Source organism: Sceloporus occidentalis, unplaced genomic scaffold (genome assembly GCF_023333645.1).
Source record: "Sceloporus occidentalis isolate IW3139 unplaced genomic scaffold, rSceOcc1.0.p SCAF_2, whole genome shotgun sequence".
Lineage (NCBI taxonomy): Eukaryota > Metazoa > Chordata > Lepidosauria > Squamata > Phrynosomatidae > Sceloporus > Sceloporus occidentalis.
This window is the reverse complement of record NW_028316982.1, coordinates 29,231,581-29,255,859: the sequence shown is the minus strand read 5'-3', so window position 1 is coordinate 29,255,859 and position 24,279 is coordinate 29,231,581. Positions and strand designations below refer to the sequence as shown.

General features: G+C 41.0%; 1 protein-coding gene across 1 annotated transcript in view; it reads left to right on the top strand.

Annotated features, from left to right (window-relative positions):
• TIPARP (TCDD inducible poly(ADP-ribose) polymerase) overlaps positions 1 to 23,405 on the top strand; it is a 34,800-nt gene extending 11,395 nt beyond the window's left edge. Inside the window, exons 3-6 of the mRNA XM_089508984.1 lie at positions 14,852 to 15,020; positions 16,302 to 16,483; positions 20,409 to 20,678; positions 22,705 to 23,405. Coding sequence (XP_089365110.1) covers positions 14,852 to 15,020; positions 16,302 to 16,483; positions 20,409 to 20,678; positions 22,705 to 23,152 — 1,069 coding nt within the window. The 3' untranslated portion in view covers positions 23,153 to 23,405. The remainder of the gene's footprint in view (positions 1 to 14,851; positions 15,021 to 16,301; positions 16,484 to 20,408; positions 20,679 to 22,704) is intronic.
• The last annotated feature ends 874 nt before the right edge of the window (positions 23,406 to 24,279 follow it).

Sequence of the window (24,279 nt, the reverse complement as noted above, 5' to 3'; positions counted from 1 at the left end):
AATGCAGCTTGGTTTCCCTCTTCTGCCCAGATGATGCTGTGTATCCTGGCAACTGGATGCAGATCGCCATGTGTTTGAACCTAGATATGGTGAGCTGCTTGAGCTTGTTTTGTGAGCTTCCTAGTTCACATGGTTACCACTCCTATTCAGCTAAAGCTATTAATCTCTTCTGGTCAGCCTAGCTTTAGAGTCCTATCTGTGAAGCTTGCCGCCAACAAGGAAATGTCTGTTTCAGCAGTTCTCAGTATCCCAAGAAGGGACAAGCCAAAGCCAGCCGTGGGTAGTAACCAGCAGGGGGTGGTTGTTTGTTTCTGCTTTGTTTTGAATACAGCTTACATGGCACAGTGACCCATCATTACGCTCTGTATCCATAATATCTTCATTGTTCCATTGCTTCAAGTAAGTTCATGGTTCTGGGCCGCTGACTCAATCAGGGCTTAAAGAACTATGTGTCTTACTGGTCTGTAGTATTCAGTACCTCTTCCCCTCCTCCCACACGTTTTAGAACGATTTGTGCATTTATGGTTGTGTGCATCCCTGCTGTTCCTCCTAGTTCTGCTGTTCCTACTTATACAGCTGCTGTGTTTAGGCATGCAAACAGTCACAAGGCTGAGCGGATGGGTTATAATCCACCACTTTCACTCTCTCTGTAGGCTAGGAGTGGGCAACACACATGTGGCATGTGACTCCTTCCTTGGCTGATTTTGCAGTTACCACTACCATAGAAATAGTGCTGCTATCACTACTGGCAGAAGAACACAGCTCAGTTTGGGCAGTAGCACACAAAAGGATTTTCTTCCAGGAGGGAAGGATATGCTCTACTCTTTCAGTCTGTGGAAGACCTTGTGGTGCAGAGGGTAGAATATGGAGATCACTCACAAAGTGGCTTCCCTCTTTTGGTTAGAAAAGCTGATGAGAGAGCAGGAGGTTTTCCTACACATGTTGTAGGATTGGAGGCGGGGGAAGCAACCCTTCCTCTGGCTGGTCACAGCACTCACTCTCCTGAAAATTGGCTGAAAGCCAGCCAAAAGCTAGCATTCTGAATTATATTTTAAGAAGCCAACAAGAAATTCTGGTTTCCATTTTTGACCAACAATTTTGTTGCTATGGGATGCGGGCATTTAAAAATGGCTTTTGCTATTGCTGGAAGCATCCAGGATTTCTTTTACAGGTTTTTTACCTCCACTGTTGTTGTTGTGTCCCTTCAAGTCATTTCTGAGAGCGTGTGACCTGCCCAGGGTCAACCAATGGGCTTCCTTGGCCAAGCTGGCAATCGAACCCTGGTGTCCAGAGTCATAGTCCAGCACTCAAACCATGTTGGAGGAAGAAGTTTTGGAGACTATAGAGAAACATGGCATGGCCACATCGTTGTTTGTGCAATTGTGCAGGTTTCAGCCAAAAGGAAAGAGCAAGTGAGCGGGCAGAAGTGATAGTACTGAAGAGGTCAGCCTCTTAAAACCAGGAACCATTGTGACCTAATCTGAACTGACACCACTTTAACTGCCATGGCTCAGTGCTATGGAATTCTGGGATTTGTACTTTGTTGTGGTAACAGAGAAAGCTCACACAACTCAAATAGCATTGAGCCATGGTAGTTAAAGCAGTGTCAAACTGCATTATTTCTGCAGTGCTGAATAGACCAAAGTTGACTAGACATGTTCTTTTCCAGGACAAGTCCTACATTTAAACCTTCTGTGCAGGAAGAATTTCAAAATGCCCTCCGTTTGGAGCATGACTAAGCATTAATTTACATTTATTTTAGTATTTACAGGCTTTGTTTTGTCAATGTCTTATATTTTTTTAAATATCCGGCATTTTGCAGTGCCTTGTCCTCCTTTGTGGTTAGGACATCTGGTCACCCTGGATTAGACCTGTGTGTGTCTATTGATATCCATGCTGTCTTGCTCATCTCTTGCTCATTTCCCTGTGGTGATGAAAGACATTCCTGTGTTTTAAGGTACCTTCTACTAGCCTATTTAATTCATTGCACCACAGATGCCTTGAGTGGTTGCAGTTTGGCTGCCAACCAAATAACATAATTCATTTTGACATTCTTTTGCATCTTTGTCAAGGCTAGGTAAGGCGTAGGGCCTTCGGGCTGCAATCTTGTGCACGCTTACCTGCCCATTTTGAATACAGTGTAGTCTGGTTCTAAGTAAAACTGGCATAGTGTGCATAGTCATTGGTGTTCAAAACATCAAGTGTTACATACATGTTAAGAACCATTTGAAGAAAAGATCAAGTTAATCTTGTTCTTCAAATGCTATGCTATTACCCGATGAAGTTGGAGAATACGTGGTGAGATTATTTGAGTTAATTCAAGATCAGTAACTGACTTCAATACATCTCAGTCCTCATGGAGCCACGTATAGATGTATAGCAGAATGGATTTTTCTTAGATGAGAAAACAGATTATTTCTATGCAATTAAAGGATTGTTGTTGTTATATGCCTTCAGGTTGATCCCGATTTATGGCAACACTATCATAGAGTTTTCTTGGCAAGATTTATAGAGGAGAATTGCCATTGTCACTGAGAAAGTGTGACTGGCCCAGGGTCATCCATTGCGTTTGCATGACTGAGCAGGGATTCAAACCCCAGTGTGTGAGAGTCCTAGTGCAGCACTCAAACTACTGCACCATACTGGTTCAACAACTGACCTTGGACAAATTACGTTTATGTTGTCTACAGCTCCTACAATCTTGCAGCAGTTACGATTTTGGGGTTGTAGACTGAAAAGAGCAACTTTTTAAAGCTCTGTAGAAAACCCTGGTAAATCAAGATTTAATTGGCTCAGTTCTGTTCCTGCAGTGCAGTATTTGTATTTTTATGTATCACTATAGGGGTTACGTTGTGGTGGTGGTGGTGGTGTGCCTTCATCATATCCAACTTATGGCAATCCTGTTTCAGAGTTTTCTGTGGCTGAGAGTGTGTGATTTGCCCAAGGTCACCCAGTGGGCTTCCATGGTTGAGTGGGGAATCGAACCCTTATATCATAGCCCAATGCCCGAACCATTACACCGCGCTGGCGGGGAGGGAGTACATTAGGCCACCAATATTAACTTGAATGCTGAATTGGATTTTTAAACCTCAGTCGACTCCATGTGCAAGCCCACCCATCCCCCATTGAATTGCAACAGGAAGTTCAAAGGTTTCATACTAATCAGCTTTTCAAAACTGAATATAGCAATTACATTTTTGGCAATGTGTGAAAAACCACTCCTGTTGTGGCAATGACTTTGCTGTTTTAGTTGCAGGTGTTTGGTTGGAAAGACATTCTTGTGCCTATTGGGTCTTTTTATATGCGTCTGATGCATGGCATGATCAGGCTTCTATGGCAAGTGCTCTTCTGGCTCTTCTGCTCCCTCCACACTCCTGAACTTTGGAGTTTTCTCCTACAAAAGTTATTGATGATCTTTTCAACTGTTGCAGTGATCAACATAATCTGTGATGCATTAAAACTAATGCATTTGACTTGAGCCTTTTATCTCTTGGAGTGTTTCTCGGAATCCACTCAGCTGTGTATGGCTTTGTGGGTATGTAAGGGAAGAGGGACTTTTCAGAGGCCAATAACTAAGCAAGAAAAATGGAAAATACTGCTGAAGTTTAGTGTTGGAGCAAATTCTTGGTTCCCCTCCTTTCTTTAATATGGTGGATTTGCATATGAAATGATTGGCTTTTATCTGCACAGATTTAGGGAAAGTGAAAGATCTGTAAGAAGGGTATTTGAGAGCTGGGGCATAATTGTCAGCAGTCTCCTATTTATTTTTGTTACTATTCAGCAGTTAAGATTGGGGAAGCAGCTGTCACCTGGCTTCAGGTCTAGGTCAGTCTGTTCCTTGTGTACTCTTTGTAAAAATAAAAACCATGCAGTTCTAACAGGAAGACAAGCTGTAGGTAGTCTGGCAATCTGGTTTCAGTCTTTGGAAATAGTTATTCCAAGAAATCTTAGTGTGATTTTACTGTACTTCTTACTCATGGCTGTTATTCTAAGGGCTAAGCAAAATGAGGAAGGAGTTCCCTGTCTTTTCAGTGTGAATCTTTCCTTATTGCATGGAAAAGTGAGGTGTGTGGGTCAGCAAAAGGGTGGATGATGGGGTTTTTAATACTGTCTCCACAGATTACCTGAAGTAGCTAGGGCTGAGCTTGAAGAAGTTGCTTTTTTAGACTCAGAGAATCTCCCAGCCAGTATGGCCATTGGAGGGAATGATAACAAAGACAGGCTCTTGTCTTCCTACTTAAGACATAGGTAAACAAATTGCAGGCTGTATGTGGCCCCCACAGGGAGCTTTCCAATATCCCTACCGTGCTGGAAATAGTTTTTGCCAACTCCCCTTTTTTCCTTCTCCTGGGCCTACTTTTTCCTTCTCCTGGGACTGGATGGCCCTTGTGGTCTCTTCCAACTCTACGATTCCGTGATTCTACTTCAGTTGGAGGGGAGGCTTTCCCTAGCCCCTCAAACCTCCAGAATCAAAATTGCAAGTGGGCATTCAGTCACTTCCAATTTTTATTTTTACAATTTTAAAGCTATGTTGGGACTCAGTTTGTGGCCACAGGCAGATGCTGGGCCAAAAATCTGCCCCCAAACACATTGTAGGTGCACATTACTGATTTAAGTCAGTTATTTGACTGGTTAGTTTGGGGAAAATGTATGAGTTCTGTAGAATCAGTCTTTTTCAAAAACAAAATGCATTGATAGCTTTTTTGCAAAACTCAGCACAGTTTATTGTGATTAAATTTTTTTAAAAAAGGTTGAGGAATGCTACAGTTGTCCATTCCCTTTTCAGAGCTGGTTTTCCACTGGCAGACTCTTGGTGGTGGTGGATTATTTAATTAAATAAATACTTGCCACATAATCTTAACAGGTACATTGGCATTAAATTCTGCTTTTTAGTTCATGCAGCCGATTACTAGGTCTGACACTTGCCTGTATCCTGGAAGTCAGAAGTAACTTTTAACACCCCACCCTAATTCTCTTTTTCTGATTCTATGGCCTGTTACAGACAGGCCAAAATAAAGCTGCTTCAAGTCACTTTGGAGGTATGGTATTTCAATGATGCATGCGTCCTAAGAGTCCAAAATCCGCACCAAAGCCACGTTATAGACCTAAGGACTGGAGTGCAGCTTTGGTGTGGCTTTTGGACTCTTAGGACTCATGCATCATTGAAATACCATACCTGCAAAGTGATTCGAAGCAGCTTTATTTTGGCCTGTCTGTAACAGGCCTATATCATATGAAGGCTCACAGCTAGAAATTATACTAGGTGAAAACTTTCCTTGTATTGGACATATACACAGTTACTGTTGCTAGGACACAAAAGTGTTAGGCAAAGTAGGGGGGGGAGACAAAGGACTTTGTCAACCTGGCTCCCAAGAGTGATTAAGCAAAACCTCACTCTGAGTGTGTGCATTTGTGTGTATGTGTGTGTGTCCTCCAAACTGCAGACTGTTAACTGGCCAGACACCTCTTGACCAGTGCTGATGACTCAATCAATGTACAGTCCCTGAAATGGGATTACTTTTCAGAATATAAATGATGGGGCACATTGTCCTTCTCTCTCAGATCAGGAGTGGCCAGTAGATGATAGTTAATGTTGTGCATACAGAATATTCATGTGCTGGTGGACTGATTCTTGCAATCTGTCCTATCTCAGGTTAATCATGACTTTGACTTTTTCCCCTAGAAAGTTAATGCATATAATCTTCACATCCCCACTCATATCGCAATATGTTTATCAGGAATACTTGTCTGCAGAGACAGCTGACGTTAAGATACACGTGGAGCATATCTATTACACAGTTATGATAGTTTGAAATGACAACTGCTATGGTTCCATTCTGCACCCTGCTGAGATTTGTAGCTTTTTGAAGTATTTAGAATTCTTTCCTAGAGAGCTGTAGAGCTATAGTTCAAAGGAATTTAGCACAAGAGCTCTCCAGCAGAGAATCTTAAGTACCTTGCCAAACTATAAATCCTAAGGTACTATAACACCGAGCCCTAGCAGCTAAAATGGTATCAAACTGCTGTAACTGTAATGTGGATACACTCATAATACTGAGTGAGGAGTGTCTCTCTTCCATACTTGGCTTTACACCTGCCATAGACAGGTGGTTTCAGAGTTGGATGGACAGTGTTTGCTGGAAATGAAACTGTCAACTATCATCACTTTTAACAGACATAAATGACTAACCAGCTTTACCACATACTATAAAAATACAGCTTTTTATGTCTGCGTGGCATCAAGCCTCCACACCCTGGCAGTTACAACTCGTTTGTTTCTGAACACATTGCCCTCCCTGATCACCCAAAAGATGCAAATTGTTTCTATGATAATTTTTTATTTTGGCTGGAAACCATACTTCTATTTTTAACAAACAGTGAGTGGCATAATACTTGATATTATACTTCATCGGGTCCTTTTGAGTATAAATTAATATTGTATTTTAATGTATTGCTTTGAGTGTTCACAGTACTGCCAGTGCATCCTCAGTCTTTATAAAGTTGCCAACTGTGAGATAGAATGATAATGTTGAAGTGAGGACAGTAGTGAGGCCAAGAGTCAAAAAGATTTATGGCTTAGTTGAGATTTCATTTGGGAACATGATTCACACACTTGTAGTGCCTTACATTAGCTCTACAGTTGCTTGCAAATTCCATGCTGTAGGGTTCATGATGGGGTGTGTGAGAGAAATTACCAGACCTCATCATGGGCAGGTCAGAGCTTGGTAAACTTATCTTTGTTGGCGTACAACTAACAAGAACCCCCATCAGAGTGGGAATTGTAATACAACCGTTTCTAAACTACAGGGCAGGTTCTTGTCTCCATGTTATCTGAGAGGTATATTCTGGGGGTAGTAAAAATACTGAGCAGCTAAAACTGACTAAGATTTAAAAAAAGTTTATAGATCTTACCAGCCCAAGTTGGCTCTAAATTATCTTGAGGTTGAGTTCATTTCTAGCAGATCAAAATTCCATGCTCAAAGGAAAGTCACAGTGACTGACTCTACTTTGTGCCAAATTCCTGTCAGGGCACAGATGTAGCCAAGTGGGTGTTCTTGGCTGATCTTTGAGACTGTGGCAGAGCTTGGGAAGGAAGTAGTCTGCTTAGTCTGTTGGATGGGGCTTTACAAGCTAAAGTTAACTTCTTAAGTTCTGACTGCTTTCTTTATCTGAGTGAGTTATTCATGATATATTGGGAGCTGGAAGGTATTGGGAGCTGGAAGGCAACCAGTGTATTGAATGCTCACAGCTTGCTCATAAAGAGGGGCCACTGTGCTCAGACAACACAAAATTCAAACTGGCTGACTCTTCTTAGAAATAATGTTCTGCTTACATATTCTCATTTAGAAGTGCAGTTGTTTTTTAAAATTTTATTAGACATTTGTAAGAAAACACATATGACAAAATGTACATAAGCACATAGACATACATTAAAACACTAATAAAACGAACAAACTTCTCTTTTTTCTAAGCTTTATATATGGGGTTTAATCTTCTTAAATTCTCGCATATCTAGTTTCCTATCTGGTATATTCAACAGAAAAAAAAAAGAAGGAAAGAAGAAACAAAGCAAATTCTATGAAGTTCTAATTATGTTCCTTAAGAGAAGAGGGGGTTGATTTACACTGATGTATATATAAATACATAGATGATACGATTTGAGGGGTTATCCCCAAGTAAACAATTTCCCATCAGATAATGTATAGCTAGAAGGAAACAGATTACAACACAGAATACAAGTTATCACTTATTCTTAAAAGATATCTTTAACCGCACTGAAGTTTTTTCTCTCTGTAAGTTTTGACACAGAGCCAGTCTTTTTCGATTACCTTAGCTTTTTCAGTCATGTTTTCTCTCATATGTACTGTTAATATATCCATTTCCACTGCTTCATATAGTTTATTAAGCCATTCATCTTCTGTTGGTATCACAGGTTTTTTCCACAGTTTAGCATAGATAATTCTAGCAGGTGTGATCATGTATAATATTATGTGTTTATTCTCTTTTCCATTTCTTTAATCATTATGGAGGGCATGTTCAAAAGGAAAAGGAGCGGGTCGAAAGGTATAATAATTTGGAGAATCTGTGTCATTGCCGAGTGTATCTGTCCTCAATACTTTTCTGCTGCTTTAGATCTCCACCATAAGTGGATATAGTTTGCATCAGGTTTTTGACACTTCCAGCATGAAATGTGACTTGCCCAAGGCCACCCAGTGGGTTTCCATGGCTGAGCTGGGATTCAAACCCTGGTTTCCTTAGTCCAACACTCAAACAACTAGTCTACGCTGACTCTTTACATTATAACAAATGCTTATTTCTGATCCTACCTCAGTTTTTGGATATAAGGATCCCAGATCTTCTGCACCCGTGGGAGGAACAGACAGGCAGCATAGCAGTGTGGATTTTGTCTCTCTCTTTAAGCCCAATTATTTGTGTGTTCCTTGACTTCGCACATATGTGGAGGATGGCATTTATGCTAAGTATCAGGCAGAAAAATCTCTTGGGCTTATCCTCGGCCAACAGAACCTGCAGATGGCCTTTTGAGAGGCATGACCTGAGACTCTTGTGTACATTTGCCTTCCAGTTAAGTGTTTTGATAAGAAACAGAATGACATTTAATGCTAATCAGAACATGGATTTAATGTATTACTGGTTTGGGTTTGGGTTTGGGCAAGGTGAGGGTTGGTTCCCAATGTTCCCTTTCCTGCCTCAAGCAAATATCTTCTTAGAAATACTCTTGATGTCAACAACAACATATTCCAGAGGGATAAGAACAACTCTTATTCACTGCAGGGGTAGGCTGAGGAAGTGACAGGTGGTCTTTACAATGTGTTGGTCCTTATTTATAGATCTCTAAGACTACAGAAGGCAACCTCTTGTGGTGGTCTTGAAGTAATTTGTGCTATAGCTGAACTGTCCACTTTATTGCTGTTCAAACAAAGGAAGGTAATTTCTGTAAACAGCTTTGTCCGGTCTTTTGTGGAGAAACTAGACCTAGTAGGTGAGAGGAAACCCAGCACATGTATGTCGCTCGGCAGATGCTCTGACAAGGCCTTGATGGATGTGGTATGTTCAAATGTTGCCTTACATCATAGGCCTTTTAACACTTGGCACAAGATCTCTGAAGGAATTTTTTTAATGCAGAGGAACCATCCCTAAGCTCAATCTGAATCAGTAGTGCTAGAGTTTTGCTGAAAGCTACCTATGAAGAGATACTCTTTAGAACAGGCTTGCTTGCCTGAGCAGCCTTTAAGTGTTCTGGTTGGGCTGCAGTTTCCATCATCCCAACTCAGTGGGCAAATCATCCTGATGTAGGGTTGCCATTCATCAGGACCTCCAAACCGGGACAAATGTAGGACAAAATGTTCAAATGTAGGAATTTTTTTTTTTTTTTTTTGTGTCCTACATTTGAATAGGAGCCTCCAAGGCTTTCCCTCTGGGCCTGGGCCCCGCCCTCGGCGGGGGCGGAGCCCAAGCGGAGAAGGCCTCCTCCCTTTTAGGGAGGCTTTCCCTGCGGGCCTGGGCCCCGCCCTCGTCAGGGGCGGAGCCCAAGCGGAGAGGGACTCATCCCCTTCAGGGAGGCTTTCCCTCTGGGCCTGGGCCCCGCCCTTGGCGGAGCCCAGGCAGAGAGGGACTCCTCCCCTTCAGGGAGGCTTTCCCTGCAAGCCTGGGCCCAAGCGGCAAGGGAAAGCCTCCCTCAGCTTGCTATATCTCGCCCGGGAGCAGGGGCAATCCCGGGGGCGGGGCCAAACCGGGCCGTGACCGTGCGGCCCCGCCCCAAACCGGGAAAGTCCCGCCCCCAGGCGGGATATGGCAAGCCTATCCTGATGCCAAATATGATCCAGTTGAAATTTCTAGAGTTTACACTATGCCCAAACAACCAAAGGAATCAAGCAGTTTTCCAGATATTTTTTGACTGTATATGTCAATGTACCCAATTATGAGGAATGGAGGGAATTGCAATTCCAACAACATATGAAATGCTGCATGATTCCCACTCTGCTGTACATTTTTATTTAGTTTCTCAACAAGTTGTCATCCATTCACTCTGTTAAAACGTCTCTGGAAGTCTCCATTGTGCATTTTTAACACAAAACAACCCGGATGTATTATTTTGATATTTTGAAGATTTCCCACACTTGGGCACCTCTGTAGTGTTCTGAAAATAATAGACTAATTACCCCTTTCTCAAAACATCACTAGAGAGGAGGGGTAGATAAAATCTCTTTAGGACCCTTCCACCCCCACAATGTAACCCAGGTTTCTGCAGCTGCTTGTCTGAAATGTGGCAATCTCATAGAAGTGCCTAGTGACCCTGCAGATCCCATCCATTTTTGTCGAAAATTTAAAAATGGTAGACTTTTGTTTCTTAATAATAATCATCTGGAAAGTCAGAAGCTTCAGATTCCCTGACACAAGGTTCTGATTCACAGGAGAGACCAGTCACAAGGCCTCCAAAGGGGGTGAATCAGTCAAAGAGAAGTCTTATAATTGGTACTTTCCCTGGTTGAAAAGTACTTGGTACACCTTGCTGCGGGTATATAAAAATATTCAGATTCCTAAAGGTTATTGGAATTGTAAATGAGCCCCCAAAGACATTGCTGCACTTGCTACAATAAGAGATGGTAAAGCTAATTTTTAAAAACCTCCCCCACCCTGGGATTTGAAGCATAAATTGCAAGAGTACAATCTAAACTGCAGTTGTTCCCTTGGAATGTGCAAGCAAATCAATATGTATCGAGTCTCACTAATGCAGTTGTCAGATTAAATTCTTGAATATTCCATCCAACAGGCAGTGGACTTACATGTAGTCTTCAGATCTTTTTCCAACAAATGGTACAATAAGATCTTGGTATGCTCTCTATTAATGTTTCAAACTGCTTTGTAGGGATTGTGAGTACTTCACATTGAAGCTGGGAAAGAAGTAATTTTATAGAGCCAGAAATCGAATCATGTCATAAGAGTTACCTAGTAGGAATATACTAGTACCTAAGTGTTTTCTAATAATAAATTCTTATCATTTGCATGGCTCACTATTGTGTAAATATATTTGTGTGGACACTAAACATTTATTAGTTGTTTTATTCCACCCTTCCTACAAGAAACTTAGGCTGTTCTTCAAACCAGGTGGCTTCTCTACTCTTTACTTTATCATTACAACAACCCTGTATAGCATAGGATTTTCCTTGAACAGGAAACAGCTGAAATATTCAAGAGGCTATTACTGTGGTCACCCTAGCAGCTTCACCCTGAGGTGGTCATACTACCTTGAGCAACATCTTTCCTCCTCAAATTCCAGAGTTTGGGAATGTTACCAGACAATGGTGTCCTGGACAGGTGCTATAGCCATGGGATATGTAGTTACTAAAATTCCAAAATGGAGATTATAGTTTCGGAAGAATTAAGTTCTGAGATGTTGTGTTACCAGGGTAGGCCTCAAGTCAGTTGTTTGTGTCCACCTCTGAAAACAAAAAGATTGCAACTGATCTATCCATTGTCTTTTAATTGAGGAATGTAGTGGTCTGGAGCAACTTGGAGCAGCTTTTCCACTGTCTATAAATTATAAAGTGGGACAGGACTATGTGACGTTGCTTATGACTTTCAGAAGTAAAATAATCAGTCTTTGTCTTTCCATAACTTCATACAAAACTGGTATGAAACTCTGACCAATCAAAGGGACATTTATTCCGCAACCTGAAAGTGACCTGATGTGACTTGTATTTCTCAATACTTGAAACTAAACTGAAAGTATGTTGGGAATTTCTTTCACGAAACCCACGCTTGAAGCTGCATTTTGTTCCAAAACTATTTGGAGTTGGATACTGTATACTTAGCTTTCATTCCAAGCTCTTCAAATTGTGTATTCAGTGTTGTGTGTTTAAAACATGCTAGGCCTCTGTGTGTGTGCGTGCATGTCTGTCTGTCTTGTAATTGCAAAATAAATCTCCTGGGGTGTTGTCATTTTTTAGAGCAAGTGAATTGGCAACCAAAATCTAGTGCGGTAGTTCCCAAACTTTAGTCTTATGAGTGTTTTGGTAGACAATGGGCTTGAGGTGAGGGTTGAGCTCTGTTCGGCAGCCTCTGACCGCTGCACATCAGAAGAGGTCTAAAGTCTTTAAAAAGCTTTAGAAAGATCCTTCTGCCTCAAGCCTGCTGTCCAATGCATTTGCTGTTCCTTTCCAAGAAATGTGCCCTGGGCTCAGTCCTCCTGCTGTTCAAAGTGAATGGCACCAGCAAGCCAGTCACTAAAAATATACAAGTCTAAGTCAAGTCAGTGTGTCATTTTTGCCAAGTCAAGTCATTAAAGCCACTTGAGTCTAACTTAACTCCAAGTCAATTGACTTGAATCCACATTACTGCCTCATGGGGCATTTGTTTCCCAAGATGGAAGATTTACCAAATAACTCTACACATTAAAGCATGGTGATCTGGGGATGCCCAGATAATTTCTGGCTTCTGGAAAGGCTGTCCACCATACTTCAAGCACCAGACTTGTTTAAGGAACCTAAAACCAGTTGTGTCGCATGCACATTTCTGCCTTTGAACAGAGAAAAACAACTGTGTAGTTCAGGAGGCATCACTGCTGCCCTGCACCAGCCCAGGCCCTGTAAGAGTGGGGTTCAGTGGCACTTCTGTCCATGGCCCAGAGCGCCAAGGTGGGTCTATGAAACACAACTTGTTCATATAGCAAGACTTGAATATTAAATCAGGCATTACCAAGAAATTGATTTTGATAGTTTTAGTAGACATTTTACAGAACAAGTTCAAAAAACATCATTTCATTAGCTGATTGGGCTTATTGTATAAAGGATATTGTTATCTGGTCTAAGGGAATAAAGCATTTACCGACGTTTGCCAGTAGTCACATTCAGATAGACTGAGATTAACTTTACTGAAAAAACTTAATTGAGGATTTAAGGTACATTTGTATCTTAAATCCTCAATTTTGAGAGGATCCCTCTGCCCAGCCCACAGACAGTATTGTTCTGCCTTACAAAATTTCTTGGAGGCCCTCTGTCAACTCTCATGCGCTGCCTGATTTAGTCCCCTCACAGTGCCTAATAGTAGGACCAGTCCTGCTTCTTTATCCCCCCTTTATGTCTCTTCTTGAAACTCAGACTTATACTATTACATTGGGACCTTGATATCTGTGGGGAAATGGTTCCAGATGCCGAAATCCATGGATGGCAAATACACAGATAAGGAGGCCCCACTGTAACTGCTTTTATTTCTGCCTGGACTGCTGCTGTTTTGTTGGACAGCCAGTTTTCAAGGTTAGTTTCTCTAACAACATCACAAAAAGAGTAGGAGGGAGAGATGTTCTTCAGCAGCTGTGGGCAAACAGATGTTTCTCTTATATATGGTGATGCTCTAGCTGTTGCAGAAGTGGGCCAAGGGGCATGGATCTCTACCCTACTTGGTTTGACAAAGCAACCAGGTTCTTATAAAGTTGTACCCTGCCTAATCCAGGCAGAGATTGGAAACGTGACATTTTTGGATTGCAGCTCTATAGATAACCCCAGCCAGCATGGCCACTAGTCAGCTGGAGTCTGAGTGTTATACTCTTCCGAAAGTAACTTTTCCAGTTCTGGATCCAGATAATGGTGAAGAAATGTCTCCTGTGCCTCCTTTGCTCTGTTTCTTTTGTTGTGCAACAGAGTGCTGGCTTTGTAACAAGAACTATTAACACCCACCCTGCTCTCCTGGCCCCCGCTGTAAATGATGGTGTCATAAATCAATATCTTGGCAGCCTTTTACTTGTTAAGGCTGGTGGAGGTGGGAGTTGTACACCTGGTTCCTGTTTGATTAGAATTGCCTCTGGGTTTTTTATTCCCCCCCCCCCCTTCTTGGCTGCAGGGAAGGTGGGTGATATATCCCTAGAACAAATTGTGCATGAGAACTTGTTAAGAAAGGAGTTTATTCACCTAAGACAGTTGTTAGTGATATGCTGGCTCTTGAGCACCAGTGGGAAAAGTTATGTATCTCCAGATGTTTCTGGACTACAGCTCACATCACCCCTAGCTGGCATAGTTTGGGATGAGGAATGCTGAGAACTGCAATCCAGCAGTATTTGTAGGGCTGTACTTTGTCAACCTATGCTCTCAACTCTAGAGAGAAGAAAGCTGTTTGAGTCTTTAGTTTGCTAGGGAGGAAGATTCTGTTACGGTCTGACAGGGCAGGATTCTTCCACACAGCTGTCATCTTGTACATCACCATTATAATCACTAGTGTTGTTGTTGTTACTATTACTATATTATTATTACTGTCTCTGTCTTAGTTTTATTTATTCAGTTCCAGTAGACCATTGTTTGGTGTTCTTGTCTTTCCCTTAGCTAAAACTGGGTCACTTCCAAGACAAAACTAAATTTAATGTTAAGTGTGTGAAAAAAGCAACAGACATACATGTAAGTTATTAAAATTTAATAACAGCTCTGAGAGGAGTGAAATGTAAGAGAAAGATGTGGCCGAGGAGAGGGGGGGAATCTTTCTCACTTACTAGTGACCCCATTGAAAATATTTTTCCTAAGTGCATACCTGAACACAGTGGCTAATGGCAGCTTCAGGAAGAAGTGATAATATTTGTCAGATTATATTATGAGAGGAATGGTTAACTGTCTTGACCGTAGCAGACTAATCCTCCATGCTCCCCCATAAACATATACCCCTGCCACTTACATTTCAAAAATATGAGTGTTAATTGCTTTAATGCTCTAATAGCATATTTAGCTTTGCTGTGAATCTCCTGTGAACAGAATTATTAAGCCAGGTATACTGCTGGTACGTTAATACTTTCCAATCAGTTATGGAGCAAATGGGATAACTGAGTTGTTTTTTTCTTTCTTTTCCGCAGGGGTCATGAGTTTCTAGTAGACTTGAATACTTTGACACTTTACGATACAACTGAATTTGACCAGCTGAGGAGACTGTCAACACCTGGGTGTACAAGTGCCAATTCCAACTACTACACGATCTGGAAATATTTCTGCAGGGATCACTTTGGCTGGAGAGAATATTCAGAGGTATTTCCCCACCTTTGTAAAATAATGTGGTCGGGGAGAGTAAATGTGGGAAATTCACCATCTTGTTATGCAGGCTACTCTGTGGTCTTGTTTATTGAACTAACTTTTTTCAAGACGATAGAATAAATGAAATGGCTTAAGTAGCTTGTATATTGTTTTGAGACCAGCAACATTTCCAATAAATTGGAAATGTGCACAATGATGGTATATTTCCACATTCTTTTTTTACCACAAGGAAAAGTACATTCATTACTTTATATGTAAACTAGAGACCTCAGCCATTATTTCAAAGAGATCTAAAAACATCACCTTGCCATTTCTTTCTAGAGGACATGTGCCCCCATTCATCTCTCTCCATCTCTCTCTCTCTCTCTCTCTCCCTCTTTCTTTTTCCTTTCTCTCTGAATGTCCTTCTCTGCCCCTGCCCTTATTCCTTTAAATCTTCTGTCCTTTTAATCTCAGCCTCATACTTTCTCAGAATCTTGCCACTGCCCTCCTCAGACCTCTGTTTCCTCCATTTTCTCCTTCTTGCACTCATTAACAAGCCCCTCTATGTACAGTGCGCCCTTTTTTACACGGGGATCCATTCCGGACTCCCCCCCCCCAGCATTTAAAAAAGCATATGCTCGACCCCCATTGAAAGTAATGGGGCTCATGCATGTGACGGTGGCGCGGCGGTGCACACACGTCTAGGGCGCGCACCCCATTCATCTAAATGGGATGCGCTGCCCCTTGTATCCCGCGCGGCTCCCTCACAGCATTCAGCGTATGCTGAAGGCCACGCATAATGCGTCCACGTATAGCGCAGGCACACTGTACTTAGTGGCTACATCAATAATTGCTGGAGACCTCATCATAGCATCCTCCAATATCCCTTGGCACACTGCACAGTAGATGAAGGGTTACAGCAAAACACTTGACATGTTCAGAGAAACAAGCTCCTTTGGGACTGCTGTTTGATGGTTCTCTGAAAAACCTTGATCAGTGCTAAGAATCTGATTTTTGGGAAAGTGTAAATGTGGTATTTTGTCTCCCAACATTCAGAAGTCTTCAGGATTGGAAAAGTGTCTTTTATTTGATCAGGTTTTTCTCATTGATGTGAGCATTTGTTGGGGTTGAGTGACCAATACAAGTTCTGTTCTTCCAAGACTAAATGTAGCAGTGCTACTTGTAACTGGTATTGGTGCTTTTATATGCAAACCCTATGGGGAAAGCAGCTGACAATTACATGTGTTCACATCAGTCAAATGTGTGTTTTTGTTTTTGTTTAATTTAAAATAGCCTGTTGTACGATTGATAGAAGAAGCCAACTGCCGAGGGCTGGCAGAAGTTCGGTTTGTTACATGGCACAATCGTTACATCTTGAACATTAAAGATGGCTTCCAGCAAAATGCATGTATCCGAAGAGAAATCAAGAAGAGACCACTCTTCCGCTCTTGTGTGATCCTCATGCCATACCTGCAGTAAGTAAGGTGGCCTTCCATATGCAGTGGAAGCCCTTTGCAATTATAGTTAAAATTTATATGAAAAGTTAGTCTGCTGTTCAGGGCAACTGTCAGATTAGATGAGCCAGTGACAGTGAACACCAACTATAGACTTTTTTCCCACCCTGAAACAGTACAATATGTATAGGAGTGTAGTGTGGTGGCTTTCAAATTCATTGGACTTAGATATACACCTGATAGGACTGAGCTTTAGGTGCATGCAGTCAAACTGATCTGTTACAATCTCATTCAGATGTCTCCTCCTTACTAGTGGATGATTGCAGGATCAGACCAAAGGCCCCTGAGTAGCCTGCAGTTCTGTTCCCACAATGGCCAACTTTGTTGTCCCTAAGTAAGATATGAGTACAGTAGTACCCTCCCTCTTGTCTTTTGCTGCATTGGCATTGTTAGGTATATACCCTCGGCTACCAGATGTAAAATATTGCCATCATAACTAATCCTCTTTCAGAAATATCTGCTGTTGCTGCATCTTATGGAAGCAAATTACATAATTTTAACTATGAACAACCTGAAGAGTCAACTCCTTTTGTGTTACCTGAATCTCAGTATCATTAAGCTGTATTTGGATAACCTTAGGTGCTAGATTTTCAAGAGAGGAATAACAATTCATCTCAACTTCATCCACACAATGCATAATTTTATACACCTGTAACATGCCCCCCTTTCATCTTGCCTCAGAGCTAAAAAGACGCATTTCTTCCATCACAGGAGAATTGGTCCAGTTCCTTAGTCACTTCAGTTACTCCTATTGCTGTATTTGTGCTGTATCCTGTATTTGTGATTACCCTTACCCTTTCTTCATGATCTCCCAGTCTTATTCAAGAGTTCCTTTGCTTCATAATTATGGAAGACTTTTTTTTAGTATTGATTTGAGATGGGTGTGGTGGTCTTTAAAAAAGCAACAACCCAAAAAGGAATATAAACTGTGTAATTAACTCCATGAAATTATTTTATGGCTGTGTTATTGCCGGCCCAGCTGGAAATATTGGAGTCCAGTTGTTGTGAACATACTGTCCTCTTCACAACAGTGCTCAACCAATTAGTCTGCACAGCTGTTGGGCCACTTAGAGGAAGTCAGGCTTTGTATGTCTGGGCTAGAATGCCCATTTCTGTGTGATAACCACCTTGCTAACTAATATATAATTGTTCTTTTGCCTTCAGGCAAATCAGCATGAGTGTTCTCACAGTTCTAGCAACCAAATATATATATAGAAAAGGAAAGATTCAACCATTTAGATATGAAGCCCAGTGATTGGGTGGGTGGAGGTGAGAACAGATTGTTTCTCCATGTTAAATAGTACTGAGCTGCAGCTGTAAGGTAACTTTCTCACCAGGATAATAATCCCATCAGTTTTATTAGTCTCCCTAGTCTTGCAGAAGATGCAGCCATAAATACTTAAACCAGGCTTGAGAAATTTTATTTTAAAATAACTTAAGTGATTTTTTTTAAAAAGCTGGGTTGAGGATAGGAAGAGAAATGGGAAGTTTTGCTAGCTATTTTAGTCCTGAGATTTGCAGTTAGTGTAACCTGATGAGAGTTGAAAGTTGCATGCTATTGTGCGATAATAATTGAACTAATGAAGGTATGCCTGCCTGTGGATTTTGGACTGATTGTGTTTTATTTTTATGGGTCAATGTGGTAGCTTTCATTTTTGTATTAGCATTAATCAGGGGAAGGAAGGTCTTTCCTGAAAACATGTCCCTTTCGCTTGCCAGGCGTGCTTATGCCAACATTTCGTGACTTGGTGAATGTTACATTGGGGTGGGGTGGGAGGATTTTAGAACGTGCTGCTACAGCAGAGCTTACCGAGTGCGTGCGTGTTCAGAATGATACAATCGTTCATGTTGAGTCACCCTCCGGTCTTCAGCTCTTATCTTAGCAATTTGCATGGGCTGATAACTGCCAAGGGTCAGTGTGGAGAGCAGCGGCACTGTCACGTTTGGATTGGTGGGCAATAACAGCAGTCACTGCATGTACAATGTAGCATTTCAGCTGGCCCTCTTTATGACTGCAGAATAATCTCATGGAACTCTATAATTCTAAGGGCCTGACCCCAATTGGTCTCCTGTGGTTCTTAGAAGACTAGCAGAGCTAAACTTTACAGCATGTGTTTTTATGTACTAGAATGTCCTTCATCACATATATCAGTGGGATACTGTTCCATAGGCCTGTGAATTAGATCCAAACTCGTTTAGCTGCTCTTAAGTTGCATTGGAGTTGATATAAGAAGTGACAAATAATGGAATCAATAGGACTTAAGCACAACTGGAAAAGTTACTTCCTTTGCCAAGGGAGGAATTCTTGGGGGGTGTAATCATAAAAAGGAACTTTTCTATTCAGTAACAGCCAGCTTTTCACTTTGTTTTCACTGGGTCACAAGGGAAACTGACTTAGGGGCAAAGCAGACTTTCCCTTTGCACCACCATCCAGGTGGCTTCATGTGGGCCAGACGCTCCAGCGGTGCGGCGTTTATACACTGCCAGAGCACCTGAAAGCCAGCTTCCATCTGTGGTGGGGCAGCAAAGCCAGCTTTTTGCCAGCCCAAAAAGGAGTGCTATTTGCTGTTTCTTTTTGGGCTGGCAAAAAAGCAGATTGGGGCCACGGTAATCGGGTGCCATGACCCCAATTTGGCTTTCTCAGAGATGGCTTCAAGCCTCCCCTTCAGGGCAGTCTATTTCATTCCTTAGTCTCATTCCAACATACTGCCTGTCAGTTTATGGCAATACCATTAATTTCTTAGGCAGCTGCCATACTGCAGAAATAAAGCAGTTTGACACCACTTTAACTTCCATGGCTCTGCTGTGGAATTTTGAGATGTGAGGTTTGGCAGGAGCACAGAGCTCTCTGACAAGGAAAGCTAAGTATCTCACAAAACTAAAAAGCGCAGAATCCCATAGCATTGAGTCATAGCAGTTAAAGTGGTGTCAAACGTATTTATTTCTGCAGTGTGCTAGCAGCCTTAGGGTTTTCTTAGGCTTTTCTCAGTCTTCAAGGAAATAGTATTCAAGGAATACTTTGTCCCTTCCACTAAAATCTAGCCTACAGCACCTGGTATTCTTTGGTAGTCTCCCATCCAGATACTAACCCAGGGCTGACTGTGCTTAGCCTCCAAGGTCAGACAGGATCTGGTGCCCTGTAGAGACCAGTTGACAATTATTTGTGGATTGAATGCAGTCCCCAATTATTTGAAACCATTAGTAAGGCAAATTTGAGCTAATGGAAGTTAATATCTTTTGCTACTTAATAGCTGTATTCGACACCTTCAACACCTGGTTTGTCTTAAGAGGAAACACTGCATGTCCTGTACATATCTTACATTCTTGACTGCTGCTTAACAAGATGGAATGTTCCTCTTGAAGGCACTCATCCTCTAAAATGGGAGGAGGAGTAGAATTATTTTTCACCTGCGCTTGGCTTGGGCAAATGTTAGTAGGGCTTGGGAAAGTTACTTTTTTGACTACAGCTTGTAGAATCTCTAGGTAGGGTAGCCAATAAATAGCCTTTGGGAGCTCTGGTCCCAAACAGTAACTTTTGCCAAGTTCAGTTGGTGGTCACCCAGACGAGATGGCTGATCCATTCAAGAATGTGTCAAGCAATGCGGATGATCTGTATTATCACAAATATGGATGGAATACAGTCCCCTATGAGTTGATGTCTGTAGAAGCTATCAGTATTATAAAAGCTGGCTGTATGTTCTTGTGTTCGTTTGTTTTTACTTTCTATTATGAAAGTACAATTATATAATAAAATTGCTGTTCTTGAAGGCATCCTGGAAGTTGTATAGTAAACAACAGTGGTAATTAATTGTTAAAGTATATGTTCAGATTAATGTGGACTGTCATATTTATTCCTTTTCTTTATCCTAATTTCTTCCTGCTTCAGGACCCTGGGGGGCAGCCCTGCAGTACCAACAACTGAATCCATCACCTCACATGTTTTAACTCCAACTGTTGTTACCTCTCCAAACTTCTATCCTGAAACGTGGATTAGCATGGATCCCTCTCAGGACTTCGTTCAAGTGCCTGTTTCAAAGGAAGACAAAAGCTACAGAACCATTTATAATCTCTTTCATAAGACTGTGCCAGAGACAAAATACAGAATTTTGAAGATACTGAGAGTTCAAAATCAGTTTTTGTGGGAGAAATACAAGAGGTGAGCTAACGTTTTTGTCAATATCCTCTTTCTTAATTATGTTGTTTCCTTGAGATTGAGTGAGAATAATGGAAAGGTTTATGCTTCAACAGATATTGTTAAAAATTGGTAAATGTTGCACCAATTTTTAATCTAATTTTTAAAAACCCATTAACACAGTGAATAGTATCCTCTTAAAATCCTTTACAGAAACAACAAAAGGAACATTACTGATTAGCCAAAGTCTATCAGTTAAACAAACAAAAAAAGTTTTAAGTTGTAGGAAACAAAATCAGAAAGTTTTAGCAATGCCAGCTTATTTTAGAGAGAGAAAAAGCACCTAGTGCTTTTCGACATCATTTGCTGAGTCATGTTAGCATCCTAATAAATGGAGTTCAGCCCACTCTAGTCTCTTATCACTTGACCATAATGTGTAGATTTTGGATTTTGTTGTATTGGTTATAATTTGTCATCTAAAAATGATGAGGAAACTATATATCCAGATCCCAAGACAAAATAAATATTGTAGTCATCACACACAGGTTTACAATGTCATAATAATCATAATCATAATACTTAGCAAGTAACTAGTCCCTCATACATTACATCCACATTAGTTAAGAATGAATACAGTAATTTTTGTGCATTTGTTGCACAAGATTTAGACCCCTAAGGAAAAGCTTCTGTTTGGGGAATATTCTTGCTAATTCTATGAAACTGGCATATTTTCTTAAGAACATGAAGGAACTCCAAAAGCCTTTCTTGTTCATCACTTTGCTCCCACAGTGGCATTGATGGGAATTTGTAAGCCAAACCAGACTACAGTGTTCCTTAATCCAGTGGTTCTCCAATGGTGGATTGGGACCCCCATGAGACACTTCAGACTCGGAGGCTCCGGTTCCTCCTCTTTTCCAATGTTTGTATGTGTAACATTTACATATGTGTTGAATTAAATATTGAATTTTTAAATGAAACTTTAAGTAGCTTGCAGAGTAGAAAAGAAGGAGAGTAGCTCTCCCCACTGCTGGCCTCAAAACTCCCCCCCCCCCCGAATAAATCTTTTGTGGGTTGGGGACAGGATTCCCCACCCCTGTTGTAAATCTTGCAGATTTTTTCATCTTTTAAAATAAGAGAGTCCCTTATTATTTTTATTTAACCTGTTGTCACCATCATTCTTTCGTATCCACCTCTCCCTGTAGATTAGGGCAGGGAACAACAACAAATAAAATCTGATTTTGATCTTGAGCACTTGTTTTGTTTGGTTGAGTTAAGTTAGAATTGAATTTACTGGCCTTTCTCTAAACTTGCTAACCCACTTTGGAACATTTATTTTTGTTCCAAAGGATTGAATGAAACCTGTGTGAGGTAGAGAGAAATTGCCTTCCTGTTCTAATGGTTGTTCACTCATGGCCCATATATCGCCTAACCAGATGAGCAGAACACCCACCCATCCTTCTCTGAAGGTGAAGGATCAACCATTTTGAACATTTCTTCCTGTACAATGTGGCATTCAGATAGAAAATGAGTAGATGACTGTCCTGGCAGCCTGATTCAGAGAGATGTTCAAAAAAGTAACCTTTTCAGGCTCCTACATGGATTAAACACAAATACAAAGAGTGAACATGGGATTGTTGGGGATTTTTTTAAGGTTGTTTTCGTTATTTGATAGAAATAAATCCAGTCCAAGACACAGTAACTGAAGCCTTTGATAAATGTTTTGTAAAGTTTTACTGAGGAGACTTAATATTTGATGGCTAAAATCTTACTGGTATCTTCATCACATATAAGTTCCCCTGCTTGAACCAGCTGGACAATTTGGTCCTGTGCACAACATCTGCATTTAGTTCAAGGTCCCAGAAACAGAATTGGGCATGCAGATGCATATTTTATTGTGTTTGGGTTGTACAGTGCTCCCATTCAACTCAAAAGTTGTGTAACACAATCTGTGCATCACTCCATAAGCATAGATTTCCACTGTGCATCCCTGAAGTAAGATCTTGGCTGCCGTGTATTTATATATATATATATGTATGTGTTTCATTTCCAGAAAAAAAGAATACATGTCTAAAAAAATGACAGGAGTTGACAGGATTTTGAATGAAAGACATTTATTCCACGGGACATCCCAAGAAGTTGTTGACGGTATTTGTAAGCACAACTTTGACCCCCGGGTATGCGGAAAGCATGCCACCATGTTTGGCCAAGGCAGTTACTTTGCCCGGAAAGCAAGCTACTCCCATAACTTCTCCAAGCGGTCACCCAAAGGGATTCATTACATGTTTCTGGCTAAAGTGTTAACGGGAAGATACACAGTTGGCAACCACACTATGAGGAGGCCACCTCCTGTCAACCCTGCCAGCATCACCAGTGACCTGTATGACTCCTGTGTGGACAACTACTTTGAGCCTCAGATCTTTGTTATTTTTAATGATGACCAGAGCTATCCCTATTTTGTTATCCAATATGAAGAAGTTAGCAACACTGTTGTGATCTGAAAAAAATACATATATATTTCATGTTGATAAGTTATTGTAACAAACTTTAACCTGATATTTGTAGATTGGCCTCCTTCATTGGAAAGAGAGGAGAGGGGAAGCAATGTTGGACCTTTTTCTGAGGGACAGGGTGGGGAAATAAACATTTTATAAAACTCCTGACAAGACCAATTGTGCACTTGCTATTTTTTGTGCAAACTGTACATATTTTTCCATTGTTCATAGTTGAGGAAAAAAAACTGTGCCTTTTGTTATAAACACTATTTATGTTAGTAAATTTAATGTTTTAAAAAAAAAAACGTAAAGTGACCTAGTGTTGTCCAGAATGTTTGTTAAGTTTGTCTTGATAGTTGACATTCTAGTGGTGTCATCTTTTTAACCAGTCCTTGCTCCCGTGCTTTGAACAGCAGTTCTACAGACACTTGGCTTCATACTATGGATTGCTCCACCTGCTAATTTTCAGTAGGTTAAGCTGTGATTCAAGCCAAAAGAAGATCCTTCTGGCATGATCTGGTCAGTTGGCAATATTGCTTCATTTAGTTGATTCTCTGCTCCTGTTGAATTGGGGGTGGAATCTTCCATACTTTCCTTGATTTCAAATATTCATTCCCTTATGACTCAATGCTGGTTCATGCTTTCTTGAAGTCTGGCTCCAAACCATTGCTCTCATCTACCTAAATTTGAGTCTAGTTGTATTTGTAGGTGTGGTCACAAAACAGTGGCTGCTGGCAAGATGGAGAATACGTACCTGTATGTTATTAATATGCCCTGGCCAAATATAACACAAGGAGAAAGAACTTACAGTTACTTCTGCATATAACACAACAGAAAGGAAGAAATTCGTTGCCAGAATTCCTTGTTCCTGTCAATATGCTACTTGATGTATTGTTGGTTTTGCACAAATGAGAGATGATGGTTAAGACCTTGCTCAGAAGGAAAGTAACAGTCATTTACATTAATTTCCCCCATCTCCAGGCACCTTAAGCTGTAGACTGTCTGTATGAAAAAGCAGGCATTAGGTTTGAAACCTGAATTTCAGGCTAGTGGAGAGATGTTTGCAAGCAACTGAGTCCAGAAATAAGGAAGCTTATGCATACCTTGCCTGAATGAGGCATGCATGTCTGTCT